The 20246-nt window shown below is 38.2% G+C and overlaps 1 protein-coding gene across 1 annotated transcript in view; it reads left to right on the top strand.

The window, feature by feature from the left end:
• Positions 1-20246, top strand: part of PTPRQ (protein tyrosine phosphatase receptor type Q) — a 268878-nt gene that overhangs the window by 138084 nt on the left and 110548 nt on the right. The window contains exon 41 of the mRNA XM_059683707.1: positions 597-866. Coding sequence (XP_059539690.1) covers positions 597-866 — 270 coding nt within the window. The remainder of the gene's footprint in view (positions 1-596; positions 867-20246) is intronic.

Here is a 20246-nt window from a genome sequence, read left to right on the forward strand (position 1 = left end):
AAAACTAGGACTGATTTAAATCTTCCCTTTAACGATTTTTATAAATGTACTGAAGAATCAGGTCTTCACAATTCTTCCAAGGAGGCCATCTCAATATAAAAGCACCCCCCCCCACCAAATTGGTTACATGTCTGTTGGTACTGTTAGGCCCAGATGTGCCATATCAGGGAGGCGCCCTATATCTTTGTTTTACACAAAAAGGTTTTCATAATAAAGTATTGCTAAGACTTCTCCTTCCTGATTAAGAAATAAAGGAGCAGGTTTCAGTGGCTGCCTGAACTTGAAACTATGCAGTTGCCTCTGACTATGCAGTTTTGAGGATGTGATTGCGGCTTTGGCCTAGGAAAATATTAAGTGAATGGTTTAGTATTGTAAGGATTAACAAGAGAGCCTAGAAAATAGACCAACTGCCATTTGTTTCAGCTAAAAGGGGGTCATATGTAAAAAAGGGAACTTTTTGAGCACAAATTGAACCGTTGATATGTTAAATTTTTATTCTGCCGCTACTAGATATGATTTTATTTAGCAATCACATAATTAAATGATGTATCTTCTACATGTGTATAAATTTTAACTTTAGGCATTTATCTCTTAAGTTCCAGATGTTGTACAGAACATATGGTGTGAGGCAACTAGCTGGCAGTCCGCTTTAGTGAGGTGGGACCCACCCCGAAAGGCAAATGGAGTGATTACACAGTATATGATAACAGTTGACAGGAATTCTACAAAAGTCTCACCCCAAGATCACATGTATATGTTCATGAAACTTCTTGCCAATACCTCATATGTCTTTAAAATAAGAGCTTCAACCTCAGCGGGTGAAGGCGATGAAAGTACTTGCAATATCAGCACGCTGCCTGAAACAGGTAACTAATCTGAAAGAGGTAATTTACCTGAAAGAGGTAACTAATCTGAAACAGGTAACTATTCATGGATTATGTCATACGTTTGTCAATATCATTATAATCTTTATAGCATGTTTATCTAAAGATATAAAAGAAATATTGAAAAGTGCAAAACATACTTTTTTATCACATGTGTTAGCAGAGTACCAGGTATGTTGTATAGTGACTCCTCTTTACAACACTGGGAGATCAAAACGGGAAAAAGGAGAGAAAATCTATTTTACTGTGTCTCCACAAATATTGTTTCTTACTATCCAAACTCCAAACTTACTAAGTTATGCTTTATTATAATTTAAAATAGGGAATGAATTTGTAAATTTTTGTATTTCTTAATTTATTTTATGGAATTCTAGAATCTTCTCTGACTTCCATGGCTGCAGTGTCAGACTCACTTTCATATGATTCCTTCCCTATGCCAGACTTTTTTCTTTGTGTTATTTGACTAAAAGTAATCCAGGTCACTAAGGTCTGGTCTACAAAGGAAACTCATTCTTTCTAACAGTGGTCCATCCTATGTCATGATCTCCTTCATCCTCCAAGTTCTCCAACATGGAACAGACGCATATAGATGAAAACCTGATTTCTTCTTGGTAACACCACTTCCTTGGAGGTCTTCCCTAGTGGAGACTGTGGGTATTGGCATAATTATTTACCTTTGGCACATCCAGATCCTTCATCTTGGAAACATCTTTTAACCCTTCCCTTGTTTTGAAATCAGTGTCACCCAGTTTTACTTCACTTTTCTCCCTTGAGGCTATAAACTGAAGAACTTCAAGGTACGGAGTACCTTCTCCCTGACTTCAGCATTCGATCAGCATTCTTTCCTTCTCATCCTTCAAATGAGACATCTCTTCAGACGCCTTTGTTCTCCCTGTTCAGCTGCAGCGGATGCATTTCAACACCTTTTTCTTGATCCTTAGATCTCAAACCATGTAATTGAGACTCAACTTCCAGGAGATTCCCAAATCTGAGAGGATCCCCCTGTTTGTTTTTACCAGATCCTGGCTGATGAGTAATGCCAGGGGAAAAAAAGAAGTAGTTCTACCTTGTTCAGCTATACACTCACCTTCTTGAAGTCTCCCAGAGACTTCACAGTCTTCTCTACATCCCTGTGTACACTCCATCAATTTTCCATAGGAAATTTCTGCTCCCGTTCTGACTATATTCTACTCACACCATTATCCACATTTGATATTATCACTCATTTTACTAGTAATATAAAATATATTGATTTGCTCTCCTTAAAATTTTACCCATATCTTCATTTATACTCTCCAGATATTCTCTCAGCAATGTCATTGCCTTCTTATTTTCAGGAATCTAGCTGCTCATTTTTGTTTCAATCTCATGTCTCCCCTAGAACATTATTTAATCAATTTAGTCTCTTCTGCTTTTTATCCCTCCTCCCCTCTTGTGCATGCTTGCACACCTCCTCTCTCTCCCCCCTCTTTCTTTCTCTCTTTATCTCTATATCTATCCCTCTGTCTCTCTTACACACACACACACACACACACACACACACACACACACACACACAGTTAGAAAATTTCAACTGAGGACTAGGTTGATATTCATATTCAAAATGAAATTTATGTTGGGTGAATTCTTCTCTTTCTCAGTTTTCTATGCCTGTTATTTATAACTAGAAGCCCGGTGCACAAAAGTTTGTGCACCTCGGGGGGAGGAGGGTCCCTCAGCCCGGCCTGTGCCCTCTTACAGTCTGGGACCCCTTGGGGAATGACCACCTGCTGGCTGAGGCCTGCTCCCCGGGGGATTGGGCCTAAGATGGCAATCAGACATCCCTCTGGCAGCCCGGCAGCCCTCGGGGGATGACCACTTGCCAGCGGGGAGCAGACCTAAGCTGCAGTCAGACATCCTTAGCGCTGCTGAGGAGGCAGGAGAGGCTCCCACCACGATCACTGTACTGGCAGCCATCAGCCTGGCTTGTGGCTGAGCAGAGCTCCCCCTGTGGGAGTGCACTGACCACCAGGGGGCAGCTCCTGCATTGAGCATCTGCTCCCTGGTGGTCAGTGTGTGTCATATTGACCAGTCATTCCCAGTCTTTCTGCTGTTAGGGTCAGTTTGCATATTAACCTTTTACTATATAGGATAGAGGCCTGGTGCACTGATTGGGGCCGGCTGGTTTGCCCTGAAGGGTGTCCTGGATCAGGGTGGGGGTCCCGCTTGGGTGCCTGGCCAGCCTGGGTGAGGGGCTGATGGCTATTTGCAGCTGGTCACACCCCCTTCAGGGTGGGGGTCCCCACTGGGGTGCCTGGCCAGCCTGGGTGAGGGGCTGATGGCTGTTTGCAGCTGGTCATACCCTCTTCAGGGTGGGGGTTTCCACTGGAGTGCCTGGCCTGTCTGGGTGCGGGACTGTGGGCCGTTTTCAGGCAGGCCGGCGACTGAAGCTCCTAGCTTCTCCTTTTTTGAATTTTTTTTTAAATTCTGGGATTTATTTACCTTCTATAATTAAAACTTCGTTGCTATCACTGGAGCTGAGAGCCGGCTCCAGCACTGAGACCACGGCCTGCTGAAAGCAGGTATCTGGGGTTTGTTTAGCTTTTATAATTGAAACTTTGTTGCTGTCACTGGAGTTGAGAGCTGGCTCCAGCTCCGTGGCCACCACCGGCTGAAAGCAGATATCAGGGGTTTGTTTAGCTTCTATAATTGAAACTTTGTTGCTTTCGGAGCTTAGAGCCGGGCCGTGGCAGGTGGGGAACCTTGGGTTCCTCCGTCACTGGAGCAAGCAAGCCTCCTGCTCGCTTCAGCTGCATGGCTGCCGGCCGCCATCTTGGTTGGTGGTTAATTTGCATATCACCCTGATTAGCCAATGGGAAGCATAGTAAAGGTGTGGTTAATTACCCTTTTTGTCTTTTATTAGATAGGATTAGTTGGACACCATACCTCATATTTTTATGTGACTTTTTTCTCTCCCCATCTCTCCTATATAAAATCAGATCTTATCACTCCAATCTCTGCCATGGTTGTGCAATTTTCCCCCCCTCTCCAACTTGACTGTTCCCATCTTATAACAGACCTCTGTTCTTCCTGTGTTAACACTCTACACTGGCCTTATCATCCATACTCATCTAGACTGCCCATCAGTCTCATTTTTCCACCCACTTACTTTGATTAAATTGACTCCAATATGCAATTTTGAGGATTTATGTGTTGACAGTTGAAGTTTATTATCTGAAGGATAAAAATTAAATGTGTAGATGTGGTTATCTGAAGTATAGAGGTGATAATGAAAAGCACAATGTGTACTAGTAGGAGATGGCCCAGAACACGCCGAATGTTTTACTTTTCCCGGAATTCATCACCAGTTAGAATCTGGCTTCTGTCTAGCTTTCCATCCTTATGTCCCTCTATTACATCTCTTCATAAAGCTGATTCCTCTAGCCAAACTTTCTGGACTAGTCACTGCTTACATTCTCTTCTTTAAACATGCTCACCACTTTTTACCATCAGATTGCTTTGCCTTCTTATATTGTCCTTCTCCCTTTCTATGCCACAAAAAATTGTATTAATTCTTAAAAGTCCAGCTTAAATGTGTTTTCTAAATCTTCAATTATATGCAAAGCTTTAAGACTACATATTTCTGGACTTCACCCCAGACTTGCTAAATCATAGCCTCAAAAGGTAAAGCCCACGAATCTGCACGTTTAAGCATCTCTCCAGGTGCTTAAAAGTAGCTGATGTTCTGTACATTTTGGAAAGTATTGGAACAGATTACTAAGGAACTTGATGGCAGGTGATATGTAACAGTGAGAACAGGCAAACAGTGTCAGAGAAGTCCAGAAAAGAGTGACAGGTGCTTCCCCTGTGGGTGGGAGGCAGATCATTGCTATGCACAGTCCGGGAGAAGAAAATATGTTCAAATCCAGGCAGGTGGTCTGCATCGGGGTGGTCTAGCACCAGGTAAAACAGTCTTTTTCTCTGTCTTTTTTTTATTGCTTAAAGTATTACAAAGAGTATTACTTATGTCTCCTTCTTTTCCCCCCCCTTGACATTCCCCGGCCTCATTTGGACAGGGGCTGAGTTTTAGAAAATGGTGAAACAAGAGGACAATATTTCTGAGATAAATGAGAAGCTCAGGATTCCGAAAACAAAGTAGACGACTCGTTATTACTGAGTCCACTGGAACACAAGGTGACTGCTTAGCCACAGGAGTGAAACAGAAGTTCAGTTAGTAAAGCTGATACACATAAGCAAATTGCAATACGCACTTGATGGAGAGACATCTGAACTTAAGGTTCAGGTCTTTTCAAAAATAATTTTAATTAAAGATTTGAATTGCATCTTAACTCAGGATTAAAAGACATCACGAGTGGAGGTTGCAGGAATTCTTAATAAATTAATTAGGCAAATATTAGACATATTGTACAATGTACTATGTTGTTCCTTGCTACTAAAGACATATGGCTCTCAGAATTTGGTCTTCTGACGCCCTGCATCAGAATATACACCTCTGAGGGCCTACTCCAGACCTATGAAGTCAGAATTTGGAAATTAAGACTCACGGATCTTCATTTAAGCAAGATATGTGGGTAAAACAGTGCTGAAGTTTGAGAACCTCTCTATTTCACTGTAACTCTTTGTTTCTGGGGACTGTGTCATTTTACTCACAGTTCCTAACTGAGAGCCTTGGGCATTATAAGGCACTCATGTTTGTAGTAGAAAGAAATTAGTTTTCTTATGAAATTCATAATTTTTCATAAGGTTTTAACTCCAGAGCAATATATTATTTCCAAATAACCATGTATTTTCTCCAAGGCAAATACAATATCTATTTTTTTAATTAAGAAGAGTCATTCATATGAAACAAGAATTAATTGCTGCTTCAAAAAATATTTATTTTTTCATCTTTAAAATGAAGATTTTGGTCTAGTTTGTAATTATAATTATTAGGGAAATAATTTGCTTTTATCTGGATTCACATGAATTGTTTGTTAATGGGATAGATGTTAGTAAAACTGGAGATTCATTGTTCAGAATGGAAACAGTTATATAGCTGTTACAAACTTGTAATTTATGGTGGTCTAAGATTAGTCACAGTGTATAGTCAGCTCTGAGTCACCGGCTCTGTGCTTATTTTTGACATAAAGTAAAGTCAAATTTGACTCACTCTCTCACTGCCTACTGTTTGACCTTAGCATTCCTTTCAGGGTTTTTGGGATAGTTTCCTCAGTGTAAACTTGGTCATATCTGAGCACAGTTAAAAATGCATCATGGTCATTGAATTTATGAGGAGATTAGTATTTGGGGTCTAAACTGGTTCCATTGTCACAGTCAAACATGTTGGAATAGGGCAAGTATAAATGAAGGCCCCTAAACTTAGTACTTTTAACATAATTTTACGTCACAGTATATCAGATGTACCAATAAAAATATTATAGCAAGTTCATGTGTCTATAAGACTTAACTTTTCGAATCTCAAATTAGTTCAAAATGCATGCACTGATCCATATCATGTTCAAATCTTAGTAAATGTCATGATTTAATACTGAGTTTTAAAAACTCAGTAGTTTTTCCTGGAAGACAACTTTAGAGTTGGATTTATTCAAAAAGCTTCCAAGTTCAGTAATTTAGAATCAAATGTGAAAAATAAGTTATATCCTTCAGCTGCCCAACATTTAATAGAGGAAAAGTAAACTATACAGTTTAGTGTTTAATAGTATTCTTTTCTGTATTGATTTATTAGCTTTTTATCCAATAGGAGATATCAGGTACCTATAGGGACCCACTGGAAGTCCATTGAGCTTGCAATTATATTAATGGAGTCTTATATAAAAAAGAAAAAGCTCATACAGCCCATTGTTATCCTTTAAAAAAGTGTATTTGTTATGTACTTTATTCAGATTCCTATTTTGTGGACTTTTCTGAGCAAGGCAGAGTCTACTGGGAAAACTGTAATTATGACTAAATCTGATCTCCATTTATAAGCTTTTAAAAAAAATATTTATGTCATTTATAAGAATTCATAACATTCTTAAGAACCCTTTAATAGATTGAGTGTAGGTGGTAAAAGTGTCTCTCAGGAGGATTGCAAATCATTGTACTAATTCAAAAGTTCACTTTTCCCTTTGTCTGCCTCCCCCTGACTTGCTCTTCTCACCTATTTCCTTGGTTGAGATGAGAAGTCAAACATGGAGGAAAATTGCATGATCGTGTTTGTTCTTAAGCAAATGAATTGACACATTCTACTTACCAGTCAGTAATTGCTAAAAGCACAAAAGCCATTAGAGTGCCTGTCACAGATCAGAGAGAAACAGCTATTAGCATTGCTACTCTAATTGAAATTCAAGGGTTTTACAAAGTATATTTCATACAGACTTAATTTTTAAACATAATACTTTTCTTAAGAATGAACATCAGATGAGAAGTATATTTTTTTCCCTTTTATTTTATTACTAGAGGCCCAGTGCACAAAAATTTGTGCATGGGGGGGGGCCATAAGCCCGGCCTGCGCCCTCTTGCAGTCTGGGACCCTTCAGGGCATGACCACCTGCTGGTTTAGGCCCGCTCCCCAGGGGATTGGGCCTAAGCTGTCGATCAGACATCCCTCTGGTAGCCCGGGAGCCCTCGGGGGATGTCCATTTGCTAGTGAGGAGCAGGCCTAAGCTGCAGTCTGACATCCTTAGCGCTGCTGAGGAGGTGGGAGAGGCTCCCACCACCACTGCTGTACTGGCAGCCTTCAGCCTGGCTTGTGGCTGAGCAGAGCTCCCCCTGTGGGAGCGCACTGACCACCAGGGGGTAGCTCCTGCATTGAGCGTCTGCCCCCTGGTGGTCAGTGTGTGTCATAGTGACCAGTCATTCCCAGTCTTTCTGCTGTTAGGGTCAGTTTGCATATTACCCTTTTATTATATAGGATAGAGGCCTGGTGCATGTGCGGGGGCCGGCTGGTTTGCCCTTTAGGGTGGGGGTCCCCAATGGGGTGCTACTGGGGTGCCTGGACAGCCTAGGTGAGGGGCTGATGGCTGTTTTCAGGCTGGCCACACCACCTTTAGGGTGGGAGGTTCCCACTGGGGTGTCTGGCCAGTCTGGGTGAAGGGCTGAGGGCCGTTTTCAGGCTGGCCAAGCCTCCCCAGCGACAGAAGCTCCCAGCCTCTACTTTTTTTCTTTTTTTTCCCTGGGATTTATTTACCTTCTATAATTGAAACTTTGTAGTCTGGAGTCTCCACTCAGAGCTGGCCAGGGCTTGGCTTCCTCCATTTCCAGGGGCAACCCAAGGCTCTAGCTCAGTGGCCACGGCCAGCTGAAAGCATGTATCTGGGGTTTATTTACCTTTTATAATTGAACCTTTGTTGCTTTTGGAGCTTAGAACCGGCCACGGCAGGCGGGGAACCTTGGCTTCCTCCATCACTGGAGCAAGCAAGCCTCCTGCTCGTTCCAGCTCTGTGGCTGCCGGCTGCCATCTTTGTTGGCAGTTAATTTGTATATCTCACTGATTAGCCAATGAGAGGTGTAGCGAAGGTATGGTCAATTACCATGTTTGTCTATTATTAGGTAAGATTATTTTTTCATTACCACTTATTCCCTATATCAGTGATGGTGAACCTATGACACGCGTGTCAGAGGTGACACATGAACTCATTTTTTTGGTTGATTTTTCTTTGTTAAATGGCATTTAAATATATAAAATAAATTTAAAAAATATAAATCTTTGTTTTACTATGGTTGCAAATATCAAAAAATTTCTATATGTGACATGGCACCAGAGTTAAGTTAGGGTTTTTCAAAATGCTGACATGCTGAGCTCAAAAGGTTTGCCATCACTGCCCTATATACTCTTTTCCGTCTCCACTTCTCCCTCCCCACAAGTCACTACACTATTATCCATGCCTATGAGTTCTTTCTCTCTCTTTTTTCTGTTTTGCTTAATCTCCTCACCCCAATCCCCAACCACCAGAGCTATCTGCTCTCTATCTATGAGTTTGTCTCTATTTTGCTTGTGAGTTCACTTTGTTCACTGGATTCCACATATGAGTGAAATCATATGGTACTTGTCTTCCTCTGACTGGTTTATTTCATTTAGCATAATGTTCTCCAGGTCCATTCATGCAGTCCAAAAGGGCATAATTTTCTTCCTTTTTCTGGCTGTATAGTATCCCTTGGTGTAAATATACCAGAGCTGTTTTATCCACTCATCTACTGATCAATACTTGGGCTACTTCAAAATCTTGGATATTGTAAATAATGCTGCAATGAACATAAAGGTGCATATATTCTTTTGAATTAGTGTTATGGGTTTCTTTGGATAAATTCCCAGAAGTGGAATTGCTCAGTCATAAGGCATTTCCATTTTCAATATTTTGAGGTAACTCCATACTACTGCACCAATCTGCATTCCCACCAATAGTACACAAGGGTTCCCTTTTCTCCACATCCTCGCCAGCATTTGTTGTTTATGGATTTATTGATGGTAACCATTCTGACAGGTGTGAGGCGATATCTCATTGTGGTTTTAATTTGCATTTCTCTGATGATTAGTGAGGTTGAGCATCTTTTCATATGTTTATTGGCCATCTGTATGTCCTCTTTGGAGAAGTATCCTTAACACTTGTAGAGTGGTGGACATCTGACAATGTATACTTACTGCTTACTATATGCAGGCTCTACTGAGTCTTGAATGGCACTGGTGATCTCTGCACTGCATGACCAAACAACTCCACCATTATTACAAAGGCATGTGCAATAAATATAAAGCAGTTAAATACAAAACTATAGAAATATGTTAGTCAGTTGTGTAGATTAGAGATCTAATCAAATAGGAATTCAGGGGAAATAGATTTTATTGAAGAATGTAATGAAGTGAAATAAGAATTGGATGTTGCTCTTTGGTAGTTTCAGAATTGCCTTACAGAAGAAACTTAGACTCAGCAACCTAATTGGAAGATAATGATATGTTCTTGAACCTTGAATTTCATAGGCAGTTATGCTTCATGTTTAGATCATCTGATATACATCAATAAAACAGCCATGTGTTCTAAATTTTTTTTGGGTCCTTTAACATGCTGTGGGAAATGTCAACTATGCATCTCAAAGAACATTCTTATTTTTATTTGAGCTCTTTTAGAAGGTGGGGTTAGGGAGATCTGAAGATTATGGGTATGCTAATGCACTCAGAGTGAACCACCCTGTGGCACCATCATTATTGATGAAGACAGTGAAATTAATAGAGGAGAGTAAATAGGATCCCAAGGTACAGCAAGGGACAATACTGGAATAAAAGAATGCAATACAAGGGTCAAGCTGATTTGGAATTCTGACTATAGTAGAGGGCATTGTATTGGAAAGAGTGTAAGAAGGGAGGTAGACCTCACTCTGGTCTTAGTTTTATATGTAATTGCAGCAGAAGTTTGAATATAATATCATGGAAAATTGGACATTCTACTATATTTAGAGTAAGAAATAATATAAGTGACTCAAAAATTAGTGATTCTTTTTTACCATTTTCCTCAAACACTGTAGTAAGCTCTTCAGACAGAAAATGCTTTGTTCATTTCATATTTACGGAACCTTTCAAGTCACAAAAATTAAATTCCATAGTCATTTCAGTGGCCCATAATATTCTTTACAAATCAGCATTCTCTTTGCTAGTTAAATATACGTCTTCTTCATCTTTTGAAATTTATCCTCACAGGCCACATCTTCAAAAAGGATCTGACTTATTTATGATTGAACATACTTGTAGCTAGAATTTTCTATCCCTTTTCTTGCTCTACTTTCCTTACATGTGCCATGTGTGTGGATCTGCACTCATTACAGTGCACGCTCATGAGGATAGGACTTCTTTGTGTGGTTCACACTTATTTCCAGTATCTATAAGAGTGTTTGGCATACAGTGGTGCTCAATAAATATTTTATGAATCAATCAATGAATATACGGGCCTTGAAGAGTGATCAGTACAATATGTATACCTTGGGTACCTTAAGTAGAAACTTTCAGCCACAAAATGATATTTATACAATTATGTGATAAAATATCTAAGAAAGGATTGTCTTATGGGCTACTTTTTTAACTGAATGTTGTTGTTTTTTTGAAATAGTTGTAGATTCACATGAAGTTATAAGAAACAATACAGAAAAATCCTGTGTTCTCTTTATCCAGTTTCTTTCAATAGTAATATCTTGCAAAGCTTCAGTACAATATCACAAACAGAATGTTTATACAGATGCAATCAAAATAGAGAACATTCTCATGAGAACAATTCCTCATTTTGCCTTTTTATGGCCACACATAATTCATGCCCATCCTCCTAGCACTTCCCCTAATCTTAACTCCCTGACAACCAGCGATTTGTTCTCCATTTTCCATAATTTTGTCATTTTAAGAATGTTATATAAAAAGTAGTAGTAGGAATGTACAGTACATCATAAGGAATATAGTCAATAATTTTATAATATCAATGTATTGAGCCAGGTGGGTTTGTGAAATATTGGAGGAACACTTTGTACAGTATATGAGTTTCTAACCACTATGCTGTACACCTGATAGAAAACAATATTGATTATAAACAGTTATTGAAAAATAAAATTAAAATTAAAAATAAAATAATAAAAAGCACTTTAGACACAGTGGTTACTACTGTGAAGAGGATTTGAGAGAAATTAGAATTTTATAGTTTTGTATTGCTGGATGTGTTTTAGAGTAAATTTCTATGGTTTCCCAATAAAAATAATTAGCAATTGGTAGATCTTGGCAGTTACACACAAGGCTGTGAGGCAGAAATTCCCTGCCAACCAGATATTTCAATTCTCTCAATTTCAGTTTTCCCACATACTCTCCCTCAAATAGGGATAACAGTACTTACCTTATATGGGTCTCATAGGTTTTATTTTTTCTCCTGTGTATGGTGTCTGATTTAGTAGCTATCAATTTAAAAAAATAATTTTATGTAAATGTTTTTGGCATTGATTGACATGTTCATGTGATTTTCTTCTCTAATCTGTTAACATCATGGATTATAGTGATTGATTTTCTAATATTAAACAAGCCTTTGGTCTCTGGAATCAACCACACTTGATCATGGTGTGCTTGTTTTCATATATTATTGTTTTCTATTTGCTGATATTTTGTAAGGGTTTTTACATCTGTATTCATGAGGAATATTGGTCTGTAGTTTATTTTTCACTTTGTCTAGTTTTGATAAATTAAAACTAGCTTCATAATATGATTATCTTCTAATTTCTGGAAGAGATTGTGTATGCTTGGTGTTAATTAATTCTTCTTTAAACATTTGATAGAGTACTCTAGTGACACCATCTGGGCCAGGGCATCTCTATTTTGTGTATTTTTAAAATTATGTTTAAGTGTTCTCAGGAGCCAAAATTGAAGCTGAAATGTGATGTCAAACCAATTGCAAAAAGTCGTACTTCTAAATAATCCATTTGTTTAAAAGGAAGTCTCAAGAGAAATATAGTAACCTAAAATGTATTGAAATGATATGAAATGAAAATACAATATATCAAAATGTGTGAAATATAGTTAACATATTGAATAGAGGAAAACCTATAGTGCTCAATGCATAATTTGGAAAAGAAGAAACAACTCAGATCAATAATTTGTTTTCCCACTCATCCACTAGAGCAGCCGTGGGCAAACTACGGCCCGTGGGCTGGATCCGGCCCGTTTGAAATGAATAAAACTAAAAAAAAAAAAAAAAAAAAAAAAAAAAGACCGTACCCTTTTATGTAATGATGTTTACTTTGAATTTATATTAGTTCACACAAACACTCCATCCATGCTTTTGTTCCGGCCCTCCGGTCCAGTTTAAGAACCCATTGTGGCCCTCAAGTCAAAAAGTTTGCCGACCCTTGCACTAGAGTCTAGAAAAAGAAAAGGAAGATAAGTCCAAAACATGCTGAAGGAACAGAATAATAAAAATAAGTACAGAAACAAATTAAATGAAAACAGAAAACAATAGGAAAAACCAGTGAAATAAAGAGCTGGTTCTTGAAATAAATAAAATTGACAAACCTGTAGCAAGCCTGGCAAAAAGAGAGAGAGAGAGAGAGAGAGAGAGAGAGAGAGAGAGAGAGAGAGAGAGAGAGAGAAAGAGAGAGAGAGAGAGAAGACATAAATTGTCAACATTTAGGAATGAAACCACTACAGACATCAAAAAAATAATAAGGGAACCATTCCAATAACTTACATACATAAATTGTATTCCTTGAATGAAAGGAACTCATATCTCAAAAAACATACCTACCACAGCTTACCTAATATGAAATGGATCATTTGAATAGCCCTGAAACTATTAAGGTCATTACATTTGTAATGCTTTCCTTTGTTACAACTCTGGTAGGGAAAGGGCAGTCACTTCTTCATTGCTATCCTATGGAGATAGAAATCCAAGTTCCTCACTCAGCCTCCTGACACCCAGGGGAGGATGCTGGATGGGCATGGAAAAGAGGCTGCCCCTAGGTCTCCATTCAGGAGGCCTCCTGACCCTGGCTTCATTACTGCTCCCCACAAGTTCTCCATTAACATGATAGAGGGGTCTATTGACATCTGGAAAGGGTAAAAGCCCCGGCTCCCTATGTTTCATTCTCTGCCCTCATCCTATCAAGGATTGTTGGGGTGCTTCATTACTGCCTACAGATGGCAGAACCCTACATTCCCCATTTGACCCTTGTTGTCATGGGAGGGGAAGAGATCACAGTTTTTCTCTGTGGTACTGGGGTAGAGATGTTATTGCCTAAAGGTTTTCTATCTTATAAGGCTTTCTGTTTTATTTTGATTTGGGTTTTTTGCTAGAGAGAGAGGCCATTATTAGGGCTTTTTTGGCAGCTGAGATGGTTGACATTTCCAGAGTGCTATCTTCTAGGATATATGAATCAAAAAGAAAACCCAGGTCACTCACCACTCTGTTGTTCCTTGGGTCTTGAGTTTCCTCATTGCTCTGCCTTCTTCTCACCACCTTTCAGCGTGTTCTTATGTTCATTTCATATTTAATGCCCAAAGTTGTACGTCATGGGAGGAATAGGGAGGATGCATCTAGACCAGTGATGGCGAACTATGACACGCGTGTCAGAGGTGACACGCAAACTCATTTTTTTGGTTGATTTTTCTTTGTTAAATGGCATTTAAATATTTAAAATAAATTTCAAAAATATAAATCTTTGTTTTACTATGGTTGCAAATATCAAAAAATTTCTATATGTGACACGGCACCAGAGTTAAGTTAGGGTTTTTCAAAATGCTGACACGCCGAGCTCAAAAGGTTCACCATCACTGATCTAGACCACAAACTTACACCATAAACAAAAAACTAAAAATGGATAAAGGACTTAAACATAAGATGGGAAACCATAAAAATATTAGAGGATCCCACAGGCAGCAAAATCTCAGACATATGCCGAAGCAATATCTTCACCGATACAGCTCCTAGGGCAATGAAAACTACAGAGAAAATAAACAAATGGGACTACATCAAAATAAAAAGCTTCTGCACAGCAAAAGAAACTATCAACAAAACAACAAGAAAGCCCACTGCAGGGGAGAACATATTTGCCAATGTTATCTCCGATAAGGGTTTAATCTCCAGCATTTACAGTGAACTCATACAACTTAAAAGACGATAACCCAATCAAAAAATGGGCAACGGACCTACTAGTAAATATATACTTTTTGAAAGAGGACATAAGGAAGGACAAGAGACATATAAAAACATGCTCAAAGTCACTAATCATCCAAGATATTCAAATCAAAACAACAACGCAGTACCATCTCACACCTGTCAGAATGGCTATCAACAAATCAACAAATGACAAGTGCTGGCGAGGATGTGGAGAAAAAGGAACCCTCCTTCACTGCTGGTGGGAATGCAGACTGGTGCAGCCACTGTGGAGAACAGTATGGAGTTTCCTCAAAAAACTAAAACTGGAACTCCCATCTGACCCAGTGATCCCACTTCTAGGAATATATATCCCAAGAAACTAGAAACACTAACCAGAAAGGATATATACACCCCTATGTTCATAGCAGCACTATTTACAATAGCTAAGATTTAGAAATAGCCTAATGCCTATCAGCAGATGAGTGGATTAAAAAACTATGGTACATCTACACAATGGAATACTATGCTGCGGTATAAAAGAAGGAATTCTTACCATTTACAGCAGCATTGATGGAACTGGAGAGCATTATGCTAAGTGAAATAAGCCAGTCAGAGAAAGATAAACATCACATGATCTCACTCATTTGTGGAATATAATGAACTCCATCTTCTTCAAAGCAGAAGTCCATGCATGGGAATATATTTACTCTCTATGTATAGAACCTTTTTTTATCCATATATTCAAGATCAAGTTATTTAATACATAACTGAGGTATTAATGAGAAGAATATTATGAAACATTTATTTCTTGTGCCTTAAAAATTTAGAATTATATAATTTTAGATCTTCATTAGATTTCATGATAATATCATGCAGTCATTCATTTTACATACATGGGAAATGAAGCAAAGAGGTTAAATGTCTGCTAAGTGTATTATAACTAGTTTTTCGCACAGCTTTTACTAATAGAGAACTCTTTCTACTATATTACAATGCCTCCATTACCTTAGAAATGTAACACGTAATTTGAGTTTATTATAATTAGAGTAGTTTTATTCCATTATTTTTATAATATCTAAGTAGAGTTGTTATGGAGTGGGGGAATATGGGTCCATTATACAAATTTCTTCATGAATGTATATGCTTACATTATAATTATGATGTAAGCATATACATGCTTTTACCCAAATATTATTTAAAATTCAAGAAAACTATATTTCTATTATCAAATATGTGCTTAACCTATATTTTTAAAAACACTATTAGTTAACATGATAAGACCTGTAAAATACTGAAGCAAAATATATCCTGGGAAAATTTTAAAGGTCCTGGACACATCTCATATTTTTTAGCCTGGATCAGTCCCAAAGGTGTAATGTCTGCTATTATGAAATTGGCTTAGGTATCAAATTCTAAATTATAAATTTAAAATCCTTTTAAATGTAATTCCTTTTGCAAGAAAAATGAATTTGAGTTACTCTGCATAATTCTTCTTGACCCCATTGATGCTCTAATACCTTTCATTAAGTGGACTCTAGGCACCGACTCTTTTCTTCATCCCAGCTCCAGCTAAAGCCAGCTGTTCTTCCAGCAGCATTTTTATTAACTTATTTAGGAACTGGAGCATATCTTATTACACTATTTTCCATTCCTGTCGTATGCAGCTGTAGCTGATACTTTTCATAACAGCCTTTACATATCAACCTCCTCCCCCATTTCACCCCATTTTTTCTTATTCTCTTTTACTTTCCTTTTAAAGTAAATTAAGCATGTGCATGCAAAATCCTCCTCCTTCCTTCCCTCCTCCCTCCCTCCCTCCCTCCTTCCCTCCCTTCCTTCCTTCCTTCTTTCCTTCTTTCCTTCCTTTCTTCCTTTCTTCCTTCAATCCTTTTTTCTTTCCTTCTTTCTTTCTTTCTTTCTTTCTTTCTTTCTTTCTTTCTTTCTTTCTTTCTTTCTTTCTTTCTTTCTTCTCTCTCTCTCTCTCTCTCTCTCTCTCTCTCTCTCTCTCTCTCTCTCTTTCTCTCTTTCCTTCTTTCTTTCTGGTAATAATATTACTTGCATGCTTCAAGAATGTGATTATTGTTCCTATGAGATTATAAACTTCAGGGGAAAATGTTTATTAATGGTATAAAAACTCTCAAATGTAGAATAAATGAATTTTAATGATAGAAAAATTGTATTAATAATGCAATTCAGTTTAAAAATCAGTGCAGTATGAATGTAAAAAAAGGCTTTGAATATAAGGGAGTGCACATTATTGTTAACCTCAAAATGGTGAATTTTAAATGTTTCATGGTCTATAAAAACAACTTTGGTGGAGGAACCTATCTTATAAATATAAAATATGCATAAATAGCAGCCACCATGTTATTAAAAACTTCCAAAATTCAAATAACAAGTAACATTTCTTTATGTATTAATATCATCATTGTAACTTGAGTTTTCATGACCTAGTTATTTACTGCAAACTTGAAAACAATCACTTATTCTGTGCCTGGATACCTTATTATGAATAATTATTACTTTAAAACAAATTGCAATGTTAGAAAGATAGTAAATATTATCCCAGATAGAACATAAAAATGAAAACTATATCAATTAAATGATATATTAAAAATCAGTTGCCCAAAAGTATTTTACTAATTAAATGAGTCTACTTTAAATAGGATTTTTTTTAAAAAACATAGTTGGTAATTTTTTATATACAAAATTTTATTACTATTTGTTATGTATGAGAGATCTAACATTTTTAAATGATAGACTTGAAATTTTTCATTTAAGTTATTGTTATAGAGAAATGGCTAATTATGTAAGGCATACTTCCTAAAATCTGGATAGAATGCTATTCTCAGAAGTACTAGCAGGAACTCCACCTGCAGATTAATTATCCAAAGATAGTTGAAAGTAGTTGACATGCTGTAAGGCTTCATTTCTGGTATGGATATATGAGAGGTACATTGTTGTATCATTATTATTTTTTCTATAAGCTAGAAAGTATTATTGTCTAGTATTTTAAATTTACATATAAGTATATTTTTATGGGAAAACTTTTTTCTTTTTTATGTTATTCTGACTCCTTTTTATGTTTTTTAATTATGGGAAATTATTTTGTATAGTGAAATGAACAGAACTTAGTGTATGATTCAGTGAATTTTTATAATGCATAAAACTAAGTAACCACCACTCAACAACATGTAGAACATTTCTGTCTCCCACAGAAACTTCCCTTGGCAACCACTGTCTTAATTTTAATCAACATAGATTAGTATTAATAGTTCTTGACTATATGTGTTCTTTTCTTTCTTTTTAAAAAATATTTTATTTTATTACATTTATTGGGGTGACATTGGTTAACAGGGCCATATAGTTTTCAAATGTACATTTCTATGATACATGATCTATAAATTGCATGTGTGCCCACCATCTAAGTCAAATAATCTTCTGTCACTGTATATTTGACCCCTTTATTTTTTACTACCTCCACACCCCCTTCCCTCTCGTTTCAGTTTTATATCCCACATATGAGTGAAATCATATGGTTCTTAGCTTTTTCTGAATGACTTATTTAGCTTAGCATAATATTCTCAAGGTCCATCCATGTTATCACAGATGGCAATATTTCATCTTTTCTTATGTCTGAGTAGTATTTTATAGAATACTAGAGGCCCGGTACACAAAAATTTGTGCACTCGGGGCGGAGGTCCCTCAGCCCAGCCTGTGCCCTCTTGCAGTCTGGGACCCCTCAGGGGATGACCACTTGCAGGCTTAGGCCTGCTCCCCAGGGGATTGGGCCTAAGCTGGCAATTAGACATCCCTCTGGCAGCCCAGCAGCCCTTGGGGGATGTCCACTTGCCAGCGGGGAGCAGACCTAAGCTGCAGTCAGACATCCTTAGCACTGCTGAGGAGGCAGGAGAGACTCCCACCACCACCGCTGTACTGGCAGCCTTCAGCCTGGCTTGTGGCTGAGCAGAGTTCCCCGCTGTGGGAGCTCACTGACCACCAGAGGGCAGCTCCTGCATTGAGCATCTGCACCCTGGTGGTCAGTGTGTGTCATAGTGACCAGTCATTTCCAATCTTTCTGCTGTTAGGGTCAGTTTGCATATTACCCTTTTACTATATAGGATAGAGACCTGGTGCCCAGGTGAGGGCCGGCTGGTTTTCCTTGAATGGTGTCCTGGATCAGGGTGGGGGTCCTGCTTGGGTGCCTGGCCAGCCTGGGTGAGGGGCTGATGGCTGTTTTCAGGCTGCCCGCACCCCCTTTAGGGTGGGGGTGCCCACTGGGGTGCCTGGCCAGCCTGGATGAGGGGCTGAGGGCTGTTTTCAGGCAGGCCAAGCCTGCAACTGAAGCTCCCAGTCTCTCCTTTTTTTCTTTTTCTCTTTTTATTCTGGGATTTATTTACCTTCTGTAATTGAAACCTTCTTGTGGCTCCAGCTCTGAGGCTGGCTGGCTGAAAGCAGGTATCTGGGTTTGTTTAGCTTCTATAATTGCAATATTGTTGCTTAGACTGGAGCTCAGAGCCGGGCTGCGGCATGTGGGGAACCTTGGCTTCCTCCATTGCTGGAGCAAGCAAGCCTCATGTTTGCTTCAGCTGCCTGTCTGCTGGCCGCCATCTTTGTTGGCAGTTAATTTGCATATCGCCCTGATTAGCCAATGGGAAGCATAGTGGAGGTATGGTTAATTACCATGTTTGTCTATTATTAGATAGAATATGTACCACATCTTTTTTATCCAATCCTCTATTGAAGAACAATTTGGTTGTCTCCATGTCTTGGCCACTGTAATAATGCTGCAATGAACATAAGAGTGCATAAGTTTTTGCAAATAAATGTTTTCAAAGTTTTCAAGTAGACACCCAGAAGAGGGATAGAGGTAGGTAATATGAAAACTCAATTATTAGTTTTTTTTAGGAAAGCCATACTGTTCTCCATAGTGGTTGTACCAGTTTATATTCCTACTAGCAGTGAAAGAGGGTCCCTTTCTCTTCACAACCTAACACTTTTTATTACATGTCTTGTTAATAATAGCCATTCTAACAGGTGTGAAGTGGTATCTCATTGTAGTTTTGATTTATATTTCCCTAATGGCTAGTGAATTGGAACATATTTCATATATCTGATGGCTGTGTCTTCTTGGGAGAGGCATCTGTTCAGGTATTTTGCCCATTTATTAATTGGATTGTTTGTCTGGTGTTGAGTTGTATGAGTTCTTTATATATTTTGGATGTTAACTGCTTGTTGGAACTGTTTGCAAATATCACCTCCCATTTGGTTGGTTGTCTTTTTGTTGTGTTGGTGGTTTCTTATGCTGTGCAGAAACTTTTTACTGTGATGTGGTCCCATTCATTCATTTTTTTCCTTTGCTTCCCTTGCCTTTGGGCTCAAATTCATACAATGTTCTCTATGACCAAGGTCCATAAGTTTATTACCTATACTTTCTTCCGTGTAATTTATTGTTTAACATCTTACATTTAAGTCTTATGTCCATTTTGAATTAATTTTTGTACAAGGGACAAAAATATAGTTTCATTCTTTTGTGTGTGGCTTTCCAGTTCTCCCAGCACCATTTATTTGAGGCTTTTTTTCCTCTCTCTCTTTTTTCCCAATTGTATGTTTTTGTCATCTGTGGTTTTATTTCTGGGCTCTCAATTCTGATCCATTGTTCCGTGTAGTTATTTTTCTGTTAATACCATGTTCTATTGATTATTGTCACTTTGTATTATAATTTTAAGTCAGGGAGTTTTATATATCCAGCTTCATTCTTTTTTTCTCAGGATTG

Source organism: Myotis daubentonii, chromosome 2 (genome assembly GCF_963259705.1).
Source record: "Myotis daubentonii chromosome 2, mMyoDau2.1, whole genome shotgun sequence".
NCBI classification, from domain to species: Eukaryota; Metazoa; Chordata; class Mammalia; order Chiroptera; family Vespertilionidae; genus Myotis; species Myotis daubentonii.